A 20,149-nucleotide genomic window follows, 5' to 3' on the forward strand; every position below is an offset into this window, starting at 1 on the left:
TATAGATTATTAAAGACTGTCTGTTGAAATTCTATTAAAAAAAACAAGCCACATTTCTCACTCAAGCACGCTGCCTTCATGTGTAACCTAATGTCATTAGTTTTCTTCTTTCCTATTTGCTCTTTAAAATCTAAGGGATTCTGAAGGAATCTAAAGGACCAATCTTAGTTCTTTTTGCTGAGTTTCATAAACCAGGTTATATTCAAGTCCTCTGTCACTGCCAAGAAGTGCATTTATCATGCCTGATCGTCCATGCTGTGACACCAGCCATACCAAGTGTCAGAAAAAAAGGGGCTGACTCTGCCTGGCATTAAAACATGGGAAGAGTAAATGATGCGAAGGCCTTAGAACAAACGTCTGATGAGCTCCAGTCGAGTATGCCTTCTATGAAACAGCAATGCTGTGAGCTCTTTGTGTTCTACCCTGTTATTCCACTAAGACCCACACAACGAAGGAGCAGAAGCTACAGAAGAGCTCTCCTCCTAAATCCAGATGACAAATAGCAGAAAAACACTATCCTGCAACAAAAGGCAGGATTACTCAAGGAACATCTCATAGAAGCAAAGGAACCAACAGAAGCAGAAGGAACCAACCCTACACAAAACCCAGCTTACAACGTGGTCCAAAACAGAGGCAAAAATGCCTCTATTAGAGGTGGGGATTCAGGACTCTCAGCTGACTTTCCAACTTGAGATGTGTTACATTAGAACCATAGCCTCAGGGAAAACACTGGTGAGTTGCTATCAATGCCTAAATTTATAGCAGAGAAGACTTGTTTCTTGTCAGCACTAAAATTAAAGGCTTAACTTGTGACAGAAGTTCAGAAATAATCAACCACAGCCAGCATCAAGTCATCACCTGAGGCAGTTTGTCCATGGGGCAGCAGAAACTCTGCCCTCAGTGAGCACTTGAGACTTCTTTCTGGTCAGTACCAAGTTCTGGCCTTTTTGATCTTCCCTAGCAGCAAATGAAAGGTGCTTCCCTATGGAGATCATACATCACAACGCATCCCAACATGGGGCAACAAGGTAGGAATTACTTTATGATCCCAAGTTCCAGCTCAGTGTGGTTTTCACTGAGGAAAATCCAAGAGGTTCCCTGTGAGCTTCCAAACAGGATTTTTTTTTTCCCCTCTAAGTTAACTGGGAGGTCAGAAGCTGAATACCATAGAAACACAGAATCACTTAGGTTGGAAAAGGCCTTTAAGATTGAGTCCAACCATTAACTTAGCCCTGCCAAGTCCACCGCTAACCCACTTCCCAAAGTGATGCATCTACACCTCCAGGGATGGTGACTCCACCATTTCCCTGGGCAGCTTGTTCCAGTGCTTGACAGCCCTTTTGGTGAAGAAATTTCTCCTAATATCCAAACTAAACCAAGTATTAAAGTACTTGTGCTGTCCTAACAATAACTTACAAAACTGAGAAGACAGGACGATTTACTATTATAACAACAGAGCTTGCCTGGTACTTAGGGTTTTTTTGGCCGGCAAGAAAGAACTACAAGGACATGAAGTGAAACGGCAAGCGGAATGGCTTCAAGCTGAAAGAGGAGAGACTTGGATTAAATATTAGGAAGAAATCCTTCCCTGTGAGGGTGCTGAGGCGCTGGCACAGGGTGCCCAGAGAAGCTGTGGCTGCCCCATCCCTGGCAGTGTGCAAGGCCAGGCTGGACACAGGGGCTTGGAGCAACCTGCTCTAGTGGAAGGTGTCCCTGCCCGTGGCAGGGGTTGGAACTGGATGAGCTTTTAGGTCCCTTCCAATCCAAACCAGTCTGTGATTCTATGATGACGGTTAGCCAAAACACATGGGATATGTTAAATACCAATTATTTCACAGAATTATCAATGATGAAGTGACAATCATGAGCTTTTTGTATTTTAAAGGCTATTTCTGAGCTGGCATGCAATGCTCTCCAGCATTGAACAGCACCAGCAACTCAAAGCTGCAAGTTACACAAATGAAAAACATGAGTTTATAGTTCAACAGCACATTACTCAAAAGAAGAAAACCCAAACAACAAAACAACCCCTTCAACCTGTATTATTCATAGAATCCTCCCTCATGTAACTGCAACTGGCACAAAGTATTCCCTGAAACATCCGTAACAACTCAGACACATTGTACAGAAAGCATTTGATAAGCTGGTGAGAAAATCACTCAGGAATGCTCAGTCAGAGCACTTCTTGCTCCTTTACAGCATTACCAGTTTGCCTTTAGCAAAAACACAGAACTACAGAATCAGCAAAAAGCACAGCTTAGCAGTGGGTTTCTGCTGCTGCTTTGTCTCTTGCCATCACAAGTCTCACCCCTCTTTCTTCCGCCCTTCCACATATCACCCCCCTCAAAGGATGAAACCATAACAAATCTAGAGTATGTGGAAAGTGGCATTGGAGGGCCCTTGGCCTCAAACATCTGAATGCTGCTTTATATTGCGCTGTATCTCTGTCAAGTTTCACTGCCTGTGTGTACCATGTATCTTAAATTAGGCTAATGGCTTTCACTTCTTCAAACTACTGCAAAGCATGAAGATTTAGTGATATTTTGCATCATTTGAACTTCCATCCTGTAAAAATCCCATATAAATATCTGGAGTTAAAGCCAATGAAGAGCTCTGGATACTCATTTCTCCATCACATCCTTGGGGATTTCTTTTGAAGTCTGTGCTGCAGCATTCTGCATGCACCTAGACCAAATATATCAAGCTTTAAGAGCACAACTTACACGCAGCCCTCACACTGACTGGTTGGAGTAAACAAAGATACAGACAAAACGAACACAGGTTTCGTCTACTTATGCAACTGAAAAACAATTCAAGCATGAAACTACTTCAACTACTTTAGAACTGCAAGAAACTTTGTGCTCAGCTGTATTACACATTCTCTATCATATACAGAAGTGGAGCATCACCCACTGGAATGCCTTTATCAATGTGTTCAGTTCAATAGATGTTTAATGTGAACAGTATTTCTTAGTAGCTTTATTTCTTAACTAGACTTGAAATACAAATGAAAGAAGTATTCCTGCAACAGCAGGGGAAGGGGAAGGGGAAGGAGCTGATAGCTCTGAAATGAACAGCGATGAGGGGAGCAAGCTCTCAGCTTCACGAGCAGGCTGTTAGAGTGAACACAGCAGCTCCCAGGGGTTTCCCAAAAACTAGATGTACAACAACCTGACAGTCTCTCCATACTGCACTCATCACTATCCTCTCAGCACTTCTCTTTATTGTCACTGGTCTTTAACATATGATCTATGCGTTGCACATCTCTGGGAAGATGTACCCTTCCTCCCCTACTTTGCTTTCACATCACTGATGACAAGCATGGCCATGTATTCCTTACATTATATACATTATATCTTTGCCTCTGCATAGAAGTACTTACAGACAATACTTCATAAATGGCAGACAATATCAGCACAATGATAAATTAAACACAACCTCCATATTTCTGTACAAACGTTATCCAGGTGCAATTGCTGACACCATTTCTCCAACTCCCCCACCCAGGACTTCAATAATCCCCCCTCTCTGCCTGTCTGGACTCTTGCTATATTTCTCTTCATAATAAAGACAACAAAATTCATCCTTTCCTTTGCCCACAACCCCGTAATTTTCTTTATCATCTGCTCACTACTTTAACCACAACAGATTCTACATTTTCTCATCTTTCTTCCGCTTGTTATAGCTGGAACACTCCCACAAACCAATTTCCATTACAACAGTCCAGCTCCAGTCCCTTCATGATTATTGCCACAATAAATTCTCATTTCTCATCTCCAAATTGTCAGCCTCCTCTTCTTTCAATCCTTTCTGTCTTATTTTTCATACCTATACCTTTCCACTCCCAGATGCTGCCCCTGTGGCTAGCCAGATTCACAGACTGGTTTGGGTTGGAAGGGACCTCAAAGCTCCTCTAGTTCCCACCCCCTGCCACAGGCAGGAACACCTTCCACTAGAGAAGGTTGCTCAAGGCCTTGTCCATCCGGACCTTCTGGGTCTGAATTTAGCAGAGGTTGAAGATATTTCTATTTTGAGAACTTCTGGAGTAAGGCCTCTCACTGATCTGTTAAGCAAGTCTTACTAACGGGCAAAAATCTGTAGTTCTAGCCTGTGTGCAATGTAGGTTGTGTATTGTGCACACAAAGACTCAAAGAACGTGCATCAAGCTAGAACGATTATTGCTGGAACTTTACTGGAGTTAGCTCGTAGTTTGAACAGCAACTTAAAATCAAACTGATTTGTGTGAACCACAATCCTCTCATGTGGATGGGAGCCGCAAACACAGGTCTGGGGTGTGGAAAACCTTCAATCCGTGCAGCAAAGGTTTTCCAGAAGAGCTGTGAACTGTAAACAGAAGGGAGTTAGGAGCAGTGTCAGGAAAGTGTAGCTACAGGAATTTTGCCACTGGGTTAAGAAGAAAGGCTGGCATAGCAGCTGGTCGGCGAGCATCATGAGCAAAAGTAGATGATGGATTACTTGAGATTTATTGAAATCAAAGAAACTGCTGGCACTAAAATGAAGAAAGTCAGTCAGTGTTTTGCAGTACCCGAAGAAACAAAACCTGTAGTTTGCATTCACTTCTAACATCCCATTTTCAGTTCATGGCTTGCTCAAAGTCCCTGCACCCAACCTGGCCTTGAACGTTGCCAGGGATGAGGCAGCTACAGCTTCTCTGGGCAATCTCTGCCAGGGCCTCACCAACGTCACAGGGAAGAATTCACTCCTAATGTCTAATCTAAATCTCTCCTTTCAGTTTCAAACCATTCCCCTTTGTCCTACCCGTAGATCCTTTTACCCTTGTAAAAAGTCCCTCTCCAGATTTCCTCTAGGCATTATTCCTATACCTCTTCCTCCCATCACACTCGAGAACCAGTCCTCAACAGCATCGCTCTGCCTTTCGCATCTAGCTGCCTTATCTTAATGCTTAAGCATTTCCAGTTTTATAAATACCATACATTGTAAGCCATAGCACAAAACAAAGAGAGCCTTTGAGATAGTGATGCACAGTTTAAATCTCAAACATAGCACGTAAAGAAACTTCCATATTTTTCTTATAAAGGCAAAAAACACATGTTGTAATTCAGCACATGCCAGGATAACTGCCTCTTTGGTGCTGCATTTCAATGCCAACACAGCAATTCTGAACTTTTGCTTCTCAAGTTTTATATGAAATGAGTCCTACTGTAGATTTGTCTCTCCCTATCTTGCATATTTAACACAAAAAAAAACACCCTAATCCAAAACCACTTTCTTCAACTTAAAAGCAACAACTCAACTGTTGAGCTGTTCACAATCAAGTATGCCTTAACTGTTTGGAAATGTAAGAGCTCTAAGTCTTACTCATGGACAGTAATTGGTACCATCTACTTTTCCAGATAAAAATAACTGCAGAGATTACATTTCATTTTCCACCTTTAGTTGGAATCTTGGGGTTCCTTTTGATCTCACATTATCCACGAAGGATCATCTTATATGTTCACTACTAATGCACCTCTTACCATGCTAGAAATTTCTTGACTTTAACATATGCAATCCAAAATAGAACTTGAAAGGCTCCATGCTTCTGTGTGGCCCACAGTAATGACCACACTGCTCTTCTGTGACAGGCTCTTATGGGAGCATCAGGTCTCACACTGTAACTAGTTAAACACTCCCAAACCCACACGTTCAACAAGGTTAAGGCTCAAGTATATTAATTTCCTTCAGAAAACTTTGACTGATTTCCAATGAGAAGCTCAGAAGTTGATGTTAAACTCTGCATATCAAAATTGAAACTACAAAACTACAGATCCTTCACTCCTACCCTTATTTCTAGTCTTATCTTTAAAAAGATATGAAAATCCAAGCCCTGAACGCACTGTTGTACAGCTTCAATTTAGCAGAAAAGTTAGTCTAAGAAAGCATTTTTATTCGGCATTTCCATAGAGCATATACAGCCCAAACAGCTTATATTTAACCTGTTATTTTATTGTGTAAGCGGTAAAGAAACACAGGGGAGTTCAGGTTCACATAAACCTATTATCACAGACATATTTAAAACTGGCCAGGACACTTACTCACTTGTTTCCAATAGCTTCAGATTAAAGAACAATCAAAACGCTACCTTTATAAGATGAGTCCTTAGACTCGTTGTTTCACTCAGAGCTGAGAAAACAGCAGCATAAAGACTTTAACACACCTTTCCCCTTCCTGCTAAGTAAACTCAGCTCTGAGGATGGATTGTCACACAGGACCAACAGGACAAGAGAAATACAACTTCCTAATTTAAAAGCCCTAAAGATTCACTGCAGCAGCAATCATGATAATTCCTTGTAATAGCCAATAAACCTAATCACAATCACATCCGGTCTAACTGGGCAAAGGCACACATGAAGAGTCACACAAAAAGCCTCAATTATTATTGCTCAGGCCACAAAAGATTTAGCAAGACATGAAGCAAACCCAAAGGAATACATTTAGCTAGATGAGTATCTTAATAGGTCCTGACACGAGTTCTACACAATACAAGAAATGCAGTGTAATTTCACAACCTAATGATTCCAATTTGCCAGCTCTCAGAATGGGGCATGCCACAATATAATGATGACAGAAATACAAGGTTTAAAGGCTTAGTAAATTTCTATGTGAATCTTATCAAAGCATATAAAGTTCTATGCCAAAGACAAGCTACACAAATAGGGAAACATTTACCATGATTACACAGCTTGCTAACAAGGTAAATATCCCATGATCAAGGGCAGATTACAAAGCAAACCCTCGTAGCCCTGAGTTCACCACAAAGATTTGTGACTAAAATAAGCCATTCTGCTGAAGAGAAGAACATCCACTGCATTGAATGGTGTCCATCAAATGAAACTGCGTCCAGCATAACACCATCCAACATCCCATGAACTGTGTGGCATCATAGCTTAAGGGCTGTGAAAGCAATGGCAGCATTCTCAGAACTGGGATACTGTGCTGTTATTTCACTGCACTTACTTCTTAGAATCATAACACAGAATGCCAGGACAGAAGGGACCTCCAAGGATCATCCAAACCAAGGTTCACCCTCCTCTTGAGAAGTCTATCAGAAATGAATGATGGCATCTCCAACTGATTATCACCATCCTTATAACCTGTTTCCTGAACAAGGAGTTTCTACACAGCTGCTCTTCTGAATTCAAGGAAAACTTCAAACTTTTATTAGAAAGAAATTCTTCCCTGTGAGGGTGCTGAGGTGCTGGCACAGGGTGCCCAGAGAAGCTGTGGCTGCCCCATCCCTGGCAGTGTTCAAGGCCAGGTTAGATGGGGCTTGGAGCAACTTGATCTAATGGAAAGTGTCCCTGCCCATGGCAGGGGATTGGGACTGGTTGAGCTTTAAGGTCCCTTTCAACCCAACCAGTCTGTGATTCTTTGGTTTTCAAGCTGTAGATTTCCTGGCAAGTATAAACCTTGTTCCCATGAGTTACTGGGAGTGTGAACATCTCATTTACTACATTTCAAGAAAATGATTTGTCATTTTTGAAAATTAAGTCAAAAAACTTTATAAAGAAAAGGAATCCTAGAGGATGGGGTAAGAGCCATCCAAGTCAAGCAGCTATAAAAGTTCAAATAGTACTTGACAATAGAAACGTTGTGGTAAAAACTGATTTCTTCCCTTCTGGAGTCTGTAAGCTCCACTCAGGAATCAGTCTGTAATGAAAGGCAATCTGTCAATACAGAATAACCCAAGAAACCATTTGTGCTCAAAAAAATTACTGAACACCAGAATTTGAGCGAGAACTGTGTAACCCATTAGGCAAATGCATATGGCGAGTTTCCAGGGTATTTACTTGCCAGCAAACACATGTCACCTCCTGCCAAAAGCAAATGTTCCAACCCTAAATCTTCAGAATTACAGCCACCATCAACAGTGACTGTACAAGGATGGAAGAGAAGGTATCATGTTTATCACCCTATGATACATTTTCTTTGTCCCATCTCTTCTAGTCGCTATTCTTTTCAGACTTCTGCTCTTGCCCAGTTCTCCTGAGGCCACAGCAAATCATCCCAGTAGTCCAGAACACAGCTCTTCAGTTTTCTTTTCTGTAGTTTCTGTGACTCTTTATGCATCTCAAACTATACAAAAATGTCAGATAACTCTTTTGGCATAGTAAAATACTTCCTAAAGGAGTATGATCAAGTAACATAAGTATTACATACTTAGAAGAAGTTAACGCATAAAGCAGCATTTAGCTAAATTTACTACTAATACTTATTTGAATGAGATTGTAAGCAATGTGACACACTATTTAAATTGATACAACCATGTAGTAAAAACATTTGCACACACAATAGCCAAAGCTCCCGAGTCACAATTTGCTCTTAAGATCATTTTAGTTGATTAATAAGAAATAAATCTGAACCGAGGACAAATGATTATAAATGGAATGGATCTCAGCATCAATTTTAAACAACACACTTTTTCAATGGATCTTACATATTATTATTCTTGAAATAAAGGACTACTTACTTGATTGGCCATGTAGATTGTGAGGAGACCTCTCCTATAAATACAAATGAGAGAATTAGTGAGTGAATTAAACTGTTTGCACGCTAAAGAAAAACACTTTAAGAATTCTGAATGTTTTATTACAGAAGAGAGTTTAAAAAGCAGATTATTGATGGAGGATGAATAATTACCACCCTATAGAAAAGTAAGTATGAAACCAAAAACAGCAACTTGCTAAGCACAGTAGCCAAAGTGACGAATTACACAAACCTGGTTATACATAGCAACCTGCTCATACATAGAATCATAGAATAGTTAGGGTTGGAAAGGACCTTAAGATCATCCAGTTCCAAACCCCCCTGCCATGGGCAGGGACACCTTACGCTAAATCATATCACCCAAGGGCTTGTCCAACCTGGTCTTGAAAACTGCCAGGGATGGAGCATTCACAACCTCCCTGGGCAACCCATTCCAGTGCCTCACCACCCTAACAGGAAACAATTTCCTCCATTATATCCAATCTAAACTTCCCCTGTTTAAGTTTTAACTGTTACCCCTTGTCCTGTCACTACAGTCCCTAATGAAGAGTCCCTATAGGCCCCCTTCAGATATTGGAAGGCTGCTATGAGGTCTCCACGCAGCCTTCTCTTCTCCAGGCTGAACAGCCCCAACTTCCTCAGCCTGTCTTCATACGGGAGGTGCTCCAGTCCCCTGATCATCCTTGTGGCCCTTCTCTGGATTTGTTCCAACAGTTCCATGTCCTTTTTATGTTGAGGGCACCAGAACTGCATAGGACCCCTGAAGCCAGCATGAAGGGACAAGGCACCCTGAATTACACACCATGTATGGAACTCCAGGTGCTTCAGCAAAGGTTGGAAAACTCAAGTTCCATTATTTCCTACTGGACCGGTGCTATTCTGGAGTTTATGGGATTTGGGATTTCTATCATTGTCCCCACAGCTGTTACACACAAACCTTGAACACAAAAGGTACCACATGTTGAATCATTAAAGTCTCTCAATATGAAACTGAGTTTATAAACCTGAACTCATTTGTCCTCACATCACTGAGGACTTTTTTATATTGCTACCACATGAGTAACAGAAGGTCAAGCCAGGCTTGGACATTCCACTTCATGACATTGAAGTTTTCAAGTATTCATAGAGTGCTTAAGAGAACAGTATGTTAACAGAACATATCTTGCTAGCACTTCAGTTGAAGGAACAAGGAAAACAATGTGACAGGTAGCAGGAAAAAGTCTCATAGGGAAAAAACACCAGATATTTCATCTTTCTTGGATTACTTCTGGGTTTTTGTTGGGTTTTTTTGGTTTTTTTTACCCTGTAATAGTATTAAAAGTTTAGTTTAAACACCAAAACACTCACCTGTTTGGAAGCACAATTAAATTTACCCATGCAAGCTAACCTGGTAATAAAAGACACTTTGAGTAATCTTGAGAACATCAGAACTTCAGTAAGTTCTGCAGTAACACACTGACCTGTGACAAGCAACTGGCTACTGAGTGACTGTCCTCATTTCAGAAACAGCTTTAGGAGTACAGCCTGTGCATTCACAGTTGTATTATATACAGTGTGCACCAAACATCATGACTATTGTTTGTGCACATCATTTACTCAGTGGCTTCTCTCCTCCAGTCTCTGTCAGGCAGGCAAGGGGAGGACACACAGGGTCTTCCAGCCTCCCACTGAAATGTATTTTAAGTACTAAAAAACTAAGAACTGGATCTAAGTAACTTTTATCTTCTATTGTGGTCCCTTCTGGCTAAGTGTAAAATCCAACCTGCCAACCCCAAAGACAAAGAAAGGAAAAGAGACTAGAGCAGAGGAAGGAAAGAAATCAGCGGCTGCAGTGCAGCTGCAGCGAGAGCGATGCCGAGAAGTCAGAGCTCAGGAGGAAGAAAAATGTGCAGACAACGAATTGGTGCACGAAGTCACTTCCTGAGCTGAAAATACAGCAGGTTGATGGATGACATCATGTGCAAGTGCCTGCAGCAAGCACAGCTCCGTCAACTGCTGCAAGTGGCAGGGGCTAACTGCAAGCAGAAAGGTTTCTTCCTCCAAGTCCATTCTGTGACTGTTTTCAAAACAAACAGCCCCATGCCCTGTGCAAATGCAATGTGATGCCTAACCCAACCCTGAACTCAACTGCTAAAAGTGGGTGGAAGTTCAGAAAACCTTGCACTATTTTACAGCAATGACAGCTGATGGAAAACCCGACAGAAAGATGGAGACAGGCCAAGCAAAGGGCTGCTGGTACTACCCAAGGCCTGTATTAACACTGCAGCTGGTAAGAGAAGAATGTAATTGGGAAATGGTAATAGAAGAGCAGGAAATAATTAAACATAAAAAATAATTAGTCAGCCATGTCTGACCACCTGTTTTGGGGAGGTTCAAAGATGCTAATACATGGCTAACATTTCACCCCCAAACTCTATGACCCAGTGTGGAACATCAATCAGGAGCACCGACATCAGCTACATCAGTGACAGTCTGAAGGAGTCTTAAGACTGGTATCTTTTACCTCAAAAGGGGGATTGCACAAAAGCAATCACAATTTAATTACCCTTTAATCCAAGTAATGAAGAGCTCTAGTGTTCAGTATACTTTTCATTTTGTTTCTCCTTTGTTACCCCAATTTACACTTTCATGTTGAGCTTCTCGTCAGTGAACACGGCCAAGTCTTTCTCCTCAGGTCTGCCCTCAATCCAGTCTCTGCCCAGCCTGTACATGTGTTTGGGATTGCTTGGACCCAGGAGCAAGGCTTTGCACTTGGCCTTGTTGAACTTCATGAGGTTGGCATTGGTCACCTCTCAAGCATGTCCATGTCCCTCTGGATCCCATCCCTTCCCTCCAGCATATCAACTGAACCACACAGATTTGTGTCATCAGCGAACTCCAAGGATGCATCAGTCCCACTGTCCTTGTCACCAACAAAGATGCTGAACAGATGTTAAACAGATAATTCACTTTTTCATTTATACCCTCCACAAAGAAAAGTTTCACTTGATAAAATATGCTTTTCAAACAACGTGGTAAAGTTCAGACCAAACTCTAACAGCAACAGCTCTTCAACTATGGCCTAGAAACCTTAATAGAGAACCACATATTTTTGTGATTGTACAGCCCAGAGGAAAGAGTCTAAAATAACTGCTAAAAATATCAAAAGCTATAGGATAAAAATAGCAAGGAAGCCTAACAGTGCACTGGGCTTTAGTACTAGAAGTGTAGGTAGGAGGTCAAGGGAAATGATTAATCCCCTTTACTTGGCACTCACTATACCAGAGTGCTGCACCCTTGTTTTGTCCCCAGTACAACACAGGCATTGATCAGCCAGTGAGGAGTACCATGAGCATGGCTGGAAGGTCTTGATTTGACCTGAGGAAAGTGTTTTCTGCATCAAGACGCTCAAACACTGGAACAGGGACCCCAAGTGGCTATCCGACCTCTGTCCTCAGAGGTTTGCAAGGCTGAGCAGACAAATCCCTAAGGAAGCTGGCCTGAACACCGTGCTGGTTCTGCTCCGAGCACAGGAAGCTGCACTATCTGACTTCCCAAGGCTCATCTGAACAGTTCTATCATTCTGTGAAAAAAAGCAACTTCAAATTATCATATATAATTTTTTTCCACACATTATAACAGCAGAAGTGATAAATAACCTGGCTTTGTAACTAATACAAACCACAAACACCTTCTTTAGTGAATTAGCCACTTTATTAGAAAGATCCAATTTGCCTTCAGATATTTCCAGTGAAGTCCACACAACCATGGATAGGCTATTCTAAGGATGCCTACCCTTGCACTTTGTACCCTCCTTTAGACAAGAATCTGGCTGGTCACTGAAGCCAGTTACATCTTTACCTCCACTGCAACACTACAGAGTCCCAAGTCACCCACATACCACTTCCCAAACAAAAACTGAGCTCCTTCAGTTTTTCCACAGTGTTCCCTAAGATTTTAATTGCTCACGACTCTTTACCGAAATTGACCCAGTTTTTCAGAACTCATCTTCAAGTTCTTAAAATGAAAACACGGAAATAAAAAAAAAAGATTTAAAAGTTCATATTCTTTGTTTAATCAACAGAAATTTGCCCAGAGAAGCTGTGGCTGCCCCATCCCTGGCATTGCTCGAGGCCAGGTTGGACAGGGCTTGGAGCAACCTGCTCTAATGGAAGGTGTCCCTGCCTGTGGCAGGGGTTGGAACTGGATGAGCTTTAAGGTCCCTTCCAACACAAACCATTCAATGATTTCAAAGTCAAAGAAATCACTAAGTGCCACTGTGAGACTGTGCATGCATCTGCCTGTGAGCAACATTCAAGTCCTGCACATTCTGGAAACTTTAATTTGACTGAGGCTAAAGCCCAAATCCCCTTACATATGAGTTAGAAATCCTCCTCATGCCAACAGAAGCAATGACAAGTGCCCAAACCTGCATGCCAACACATTGTTTGGAGAACAGTTTCCTAAAGAATGTTTTCTTGCTTAGCTTGACACATTATAAAATTCAAAGAATAACCTCACCTTCACAACTAACATGAGCTTTTGCTCCATACAATAGCAAATCATACAAAATATCCACTTTTAAAATGCAATCAAGATGTTTTGTTCCTACGGAACTCACTGCCAGTTCTCTTTATTTATGGTTTTCCTTCAATGTATTTATGGCTTTCCTTAAATACAGAGCTGTTGCTAAGCTAAAAAAAGAAAGCAACAAAAAAAACTAACTTGCCTGACAGTGGGATGAATCCTCTGAACACAGTGGTAAGTGCTCCATCACTGGCAGTGTTCAAGGCCAGGCTGGACAAAGCCTTGGGCAACATGGCCTAAGGTGAGGCATTCCAGCCCCTGGCAGGGGTTGGAACTGGATGATGTTAAGGTTCTTTTCAACTCAAACCTTTTTATGATTCTATGGTTATGATCATGGCAATTTTACCACCAGTTAATTATTGCAACCACAACAGCGCTCAAAGAAGATTTCCAACCGGCAGCAAACACCTCCTCTTTCTCTCAGCAGCAACAGAAGATTGGTAGGCACTTACTTTTAAGCTGTCGCTCTCCCAGTATTCATTCCTCCTTTGGGATATTTCATCCTTTCCCATATTGTGCCTGGCCCTGTCCATCTGATATGTCAAACACGCAGCACTCCAGTCCCTGCGGTTTTCTCATCAAGTGCTTTTTTTGGCACTACAAAGTTTAAAGCATTGTTTTCCCTATTGCCTTATTTCACTTAAGCCACAAACCTTTCCGAGCAGACATCCTGAAATCTAAACGTTCACTGCAATTAATTAAACATATCTGAACTACTCCAACTGCATTTTTTTAACCGGTCCTGTGGCTTTTACGGTCACATTTTGTTTCTTGCTCAAAACTAAAGGGGAAGTGACCAAGTCAGAAATAACAGGACATAACTACCGCAAGATGAATACTGCTACGCACAAAATCCACAGAAACGGACTCAACAGGCACGTCCTTCAGTGAGAACAGCTCTAGGTGTGAGCTGGAGGACTGAGACAGGGGCAAGGCACACACCCAGGCCCCATACCTGCTGCAACTCTTGTAACCCAGCATACAGCAGCTGCTAGTGGTAGAAATCATAGAATCATAGAATAGTTAGGGTTGGAAAGGGCCTTAAGATTATCCATTTCCAACCCCCCTGCCATGGGCAGGGACACCTCACACTAAACCATGTCACCCAAGGCATGGTTTAGTGTGAGGAACCTGAAGATGGATAAAGCAGCATGCTGAAGACATGAAGACAGGCTGAGAAAGTTGGGGCTGTTCAGCCTGAAAAAGAGAAGGCTGCGTGGTGGGACCCCATAGCAGCTTCCAGTGTCTGAAGGGGGCCTACAAGGATGCTGGGGAGGGATTCTTCATTAGGGACTGTAGTGATAGGACAAGGGGTAATGGGTTCAAACTGAAACAGGGGAGGTTCAGGTTACATACAAGAAAGAAGTTCTTCACTGTGAGGGTGCTGGGGCACTGCAATGGGTTGCCCAAGGAAGCTGTGAACGCCCCATCCCTGGTGGTCTTCAAGGCCAGGTTGAAAAAGCCTTGGGTGACATGGTCTAGTGTGACCCTAGTCCCTGCCTATGGCACAGGATTGGAACAGATGATCTTAAGGCCCTTTCCAACCCAAAACATCCTATGATTGTATGTTTAAAATCTTCATGCATCAATTTAAGACAACACTTCTTAGATTGAACAGCCTCACCAATGGGTTATGCTTCTCTGCTTATATAATGGATTTAAAAACTTGGGGGGCAAAACCTCACCAAAAAAAAAAATAGCCAACTCACTGCTAAGACAAGAGTAAGATTAGTTTTTCTATATAGGTTTAGTTTATAGGTTTTTCTAAATAGGTTTAGTTTTTCTCTTTGCTGTTCCGACATCTTTTAGTGTTGTGAAACCAACAATCCTGAATTTGGAATAGGTACCAGAATGAAACAAGTCAAAGTTACCTTTCCTTGTGACCAGTATGACACAATCTGAACTACATGTGGCTTTAAGACAGCAAATTTAGGAAAAAATACATTTTTTATAATGTTTCCTATAAATTCAAGTTTGGATTTGATACAAACACCACTGATCACTGTGTGTGCTGCAGGTTCTGACATCACCTTATTTTAGCCCATAATCCTTTTGTGGATTCTCTACAAATCTAAGAAATCACTAATAAAATGACTTACAAAGGAATCAGTGGATTCAAAAGTATATATGGGGTAGAATACAAAAAAGAAAGGTAAGGAGCACATAACTTATGCTGTACTGACTTGATATAGTAACATTTGAGTATGTTTCTCCTTCAGAAAACTAAAAGAAAGAGTTAACTCTGGCTTGGATTTCTGAACACAAACTAAGAAGCCAACATAGGAGTTTGTAATTGCTCCCCAGACAGGATTTGTGGTCTGCAAAAACAGGAAGAATTCCTCCTCCCAGCTTCCCCCCCATACACTGTAAAACACACCACTTCATAACCTGCAGAATTAAATCACACACACAAATCACAGGTTTCCCCTCAAAAGAAGAGGTCAAAATGAAGCGGGGGGCTCTGCTCTACAGCAGCTTGACACCACACGCTGACCAAGTATAGATCTGGCGTTGCGATTGCATCCCTGTAATAACACAAGTATCGCAGATTATGTTTAGGGTATCGTTAATCTCTCACACCCACCAATTTCCTACTGACAGCTGGAGGCCAGCAGCGAAATCCTGGTGCAAAAGTTCACTTCAAATCAGCAGGAACAGATAAGCTTCCCAAATAATGCTGAAAATCAGGAAAACAGAGTGAAGCAGTGAGTCTCCAAACAGAAAATGAGTATTTTTTGGGCTTGGTAAATACCAGTCCCAAGTCTTTCACACGAAGATAGTGTTCAGGCACATGACTCCATGTCAAAAATACACAGTTTAAGGAACACACTGTTTTTTAAAGGAATCTTCTATTTCAAAACATGGATTTGTTTAAAGTAGGCAATGGGCACTGCACAGGTTGGGGGAACCGAGTTGCTCAAAGCTGCAAATCAGGGATATTTGCTTTGAGCACACTACATGGTTTCTTGCAAATACTCAGAATTTGTTTTTCTTAAAAGGGTAGAAAATAAACTCAACATGTTCTGTGATTTGAACACAGGCCAAAGAGAGGGTCTGAGAAAACAGGGAACAGAGAGAGGCCAAAAAGAAAATATATCTGCAGTAATACATTCCAGTCAATTTAGGACCCATAATTCTTGCAGAGTTTTCAGCTCGTGCAACACAAGATAACATCTACAGTTTAATTTTTTAACTGCTTTACACTGTATTTTATAGAGTTTCCTACAACATTCCCTCCCTCTTCCTCCTCTCCCAGTTTCTCTATGGTGCTTACAAAGCCAGATTCAAAACAAAGGCTGCCCTACAGAGGGGAAAAAACCTCTTCATTAAAGTGTGATTTAACCTCCCAAGATTCCATGAAGAGATAAAAATCAGATTCCAAAAAGCTCATTAGTTTCATAGAAGGACTGACTAGTAGATAACAGAAGAATAACAAACTAATCAAACCTCAGAAAAAGAAATGAAGGATTTCCAGTGATTCTTTATTAATATTCTTGGTATAGAAGGACTGGATCTTGCCAGGTAAGGCTCCAAGTAACAGTTTCTTTGGAGTGCTGATAGTAACACAGAACTGGGTTTAACTGGCTCAGCCAATCAAACAGAAAACGCTGCCTGAGCACCTTCTCAGGTGAGATACAGCATGTGCTTCTTGACTGCATTCTGGAAGATAAGTGCATGAGGCACAAAAGCAAATACTCTCTTTTTCAGCAAAACTGTCTTGGGGATCAGCATCAGGTCATTACTTCTACGTATTTTGCTGGCAATCACAGCTTTTTCATAGCAAAAAGAGGACATAATGGATGGAACTGTTAATGAAAACTAGGAAGAACAGGAGGCCAGCGGACAGAAATTCCAGAGCTACAAAGAGGTGAGGCCCCCTGGCACAGGGTGCCTAGAGAAGCTGTGGCTGCCCCATCCCTGGCAGTGTTCAAGGCCAGGATGGATACAGGGGCTTGGAGCAACCTGCTCTAGTGGAAGGGGTCCCTGCCCACGGCAGGGGGTTGGAACTGGATGCGCTTTAAGGTCCCTTCCAACCCAACCACTCTATGATATGCAATATTCTCTGGCCTTGGACATACACTCAGTGTATTTTGGGAGTGAGATGGACAGGAAGAAAGAGTAAAAAAGAAATCTCATAGAACGCTATTACTCTAGCAGACAGCTTGTGGCTGTCCCAACACCACTGGAAATTCATCCAGTATTTGACTCATTCCCCTCTACTTCTACCCTCCAGCCCTCCTCAGGCCGTTCTTCTACCCTCCAGCCTCCTCAGCCATTCACCATACCTTACCTGTACGCTCCAAACCCAGCCCACAGCACCTTGATAAGAAGCAGCTCCAGAGGCTTCCCAAGAAGCCCACTGAATTAGCTGCCTCCCCCTCCCCAAGTCATATTCTGCACCCAGTTTGAGACTATGCATTCCACAATAACAGGGTTTTGATAAGCTACTCAAAAAATCATCTATTTCAAAAGACCTAAGCAGCCAAATGTTCTTTTTCTTGCGTGTCAAAACTAGTAGCTATTGTTTTGTTTGCATGTTTCGAGCTAATTTTCTCTTTAGCCCCATCGTGGTTTAATGATTACATCTGTTATGGATTTACACTCATTCTAAAATACCTCAAGCAATATGTAAAAAAGCTAATGTGACAAATCAATTCAACTCAGTTTTTCACAGGGTGTGACCAACTTCTAAATGTCCTTATAGTCACAAACAGCCGAGCAGCTATACCAACACACAAGTAGGGTTTGGAGTCAGACTTGCCAGCCTCAGAGACATTTGCATTTTTCCCCCTCTAGGAGCCCAATAACAGCCTATCACATCATATTAAATACAGGCTTCAAATACAACTGGAACTCTGAATTAGGCATGCAGAAGATGGATTAACATTGTTATCTATAAGGCCTCGAACACAAGAGGTCCCAAGGAACAGCAGTGTCAGAAGCCAATGGATCCTTCTCTAGAAATGCAGGTAAAGCCATACCAGAAGTTTTGACTGAGAGGCCTTTCACAGAATCACAGTATAGTTTGGGTTGGAAGGGCTTCAAAGGACATATAGCCAAATCCCCCTGCAATGAGGAGGGACATCTTCAACTAGATCAGGCTGCCCAGAACCACATCCAGCCTGACCTTGAATGCCTCAAGGGGTGGTGTATCCATCACCTCTCTGGGCAACCCATGCCAGTGTTTTACCACCCTCACTGTAAAGAATTTTTCCTCACATCCTGTCTGAATCTCTCTCTTTAGTTTAAAACCATCACCCCTCATCCTGTCACAAGCCCTGCTAAAGTCTTTCCCTATCTTTTTTTCAGGCCCCTTTTAGGAACTGAGAAGTCAATTTCTGGCTGCACATCAGTATTTGATGAAGAGCTGCGCCAGATACTACAGACAGACATTGATGTGACACTTCACCCACCAAAGACAGAAAGAAGCTATTGCCAAGTTCAGTCTAAACCTATTATTTTCTAACTTTAGGCTCTAAGATCCAAAATGCCAATGGCTGATGTTAGAACATTTCTGCTAGTTCCTCAGTCCATTGATCACAAGGAATAAGAGACACTGAAGAAGAGCTGAAAAGGAAAAACTTATCACTAATGAAGCAAGACTGAGCATACACAAATTCCCTCCAGTAGACAAAATGATGCTGTACTATCAGACAGTCCATATTGCTTCAGTCTTTCACTAAAGCTGAAGCAGTGGATTATGATGAGAGGTTCATGAGACCTGTTCTAGGCTTGCATTTGACATCATGTACTCTGATGTTCCTGCTTTTCAGACAGACCATCTTTAGAGGAATCTGCTTACTTTATCAGAAAGGTCCAAACTGGAGGGGAAGTCATCTGATTATAAGAAACACTATAAAAACCATAGGACTTACCAAAGGAAATTAAAACATGTCATTTTCTGCCCTGGGATCTCGAGGGGAAAGGGCAAGAAGGGGAAGCAAGATGTTTAACCACAGTACACTGCTCTAATCTTCACCACAAAAAACCTTCCTGTGGTTAAATATAGCAAATCATTCCCATTCTAGGTTCCCACCTCCACGCTTTTTCCTGTGTTAGCTGGAGCTAATGACGACCTTAATTCCTCGGGAGCAATGAGACTACAGGAAAGAGTCAATTCATTTACAGAGGGTTTATAAGTGTGGCTCATGTGGAAACAAGGATTTAAGCGCCTCTCATCTCTACTGCCTAAAAACAATACCCTTCAAGCAGACCTGAGGAATGTATAGCAGAAAAATCCCCTCCAACTCTTTCAGGCAGTGCACCAAGGTGGGCAGAGATGTTACCTCGCCAGGTAAATGTCAAACTTCTCATTGCTCCAGCAGCCAGCACTGCAGCCAGCTCACCAGGGCAGCAGCTGAAGTTTATCCTATCCTAGCAGAGTATTTATTATTCCCCCTCTGGGAGCTGTACATTACACACAAGCATTCAGACACAGAAGATGTATTAAGTGTTTGCTCAAGCCAAGGAAGTCCAAATGAGCGTCTCCTGGATGCTAGCACTGAGCAGACAGAACAGAGCAATTAATCCTCTGTGCCACTGGAATCCAAGTCAGAACAGTCCAATGTTCAGCAGCAGGCTGAATTTTAACATTTTAGCTGTAGGCATTTCAACAGCACTGTAAGTTTTCTAAGGAGGTGGTTGTGGGGTTAATGATGAAAAGCAGAATACAAAATTCCACCACCACTCAGATGAATAAATCACATTTACTTAGTTTTCAGCCCATAAAGTACAAGATTTGCCAAAAGTGGTCCTTAGAAAAATGAAAATAAGCTTTAATTATATTCAAGTCTCAATTCCTCATGGAGCAGCACATGAAGAGTTAACTACAGAGTCACCTGGGATCTGTCAGAGCTTGCAGCCTGACCTTAGCACTGCCCTTTGTCCATCCATGCTGGCCTCATGTCAGCTGACAGAGGTAGTACAGAGCTTAATGGGTGCTGCCTGGGATGACTTATCACTAACCTCCTGGCTGGTGCTGTGCCTAAGCTGGTAAATCCTCCTCAGGCTCAGGAATTGGAGACCATTGAGCAAATGCAACCAAACCATCCCCCATGATCCAGCTCAGTTCTGA

General features: G+C 42.1%; 1 protein-coding gene across 1 annotated transcript in view; it reads right to left on the reverse strand.

Annotated features, from left to right (window-relative positions):
• Window positions 1-20,149, reverse strand: part of TMEM135 (transmembrane protein 135) — a 163,730-nt gene that overhangs the window by 117,190 nt on the left and 26,391 nt on the right. Inside the window, exon 4 of the mRNA XM_057399031.1 lies at window positions 8,492-8,525. Coding sequence (XP_057255014.1) covers window positions 8,492-8,525 — 34 coding nt within the window. The remainder of the gene's footprint in view (window positions 1-8,491; window positions 8,526-20,149) is intronic.

The sequence above is a fragment of the Pezoporus wallicus genome, unplaced genomic scaffold, assembly GCF_028554395.1.
Source record: "Pezoporus wallicus isolate ANWC-B61680 ecotype Strahan unplaced genomic scaffold, APGP_CSIRO_Pwel_v1 contig_3876, whole genome shotgun sequence".
Taxonomy (NCBI): domain Eukaryota; kingdom Metazoa; phylum Chordata; class Aves; order Psittaciformes; family Psittacidae; genus Pezoporus; species Pezoporus wallicus.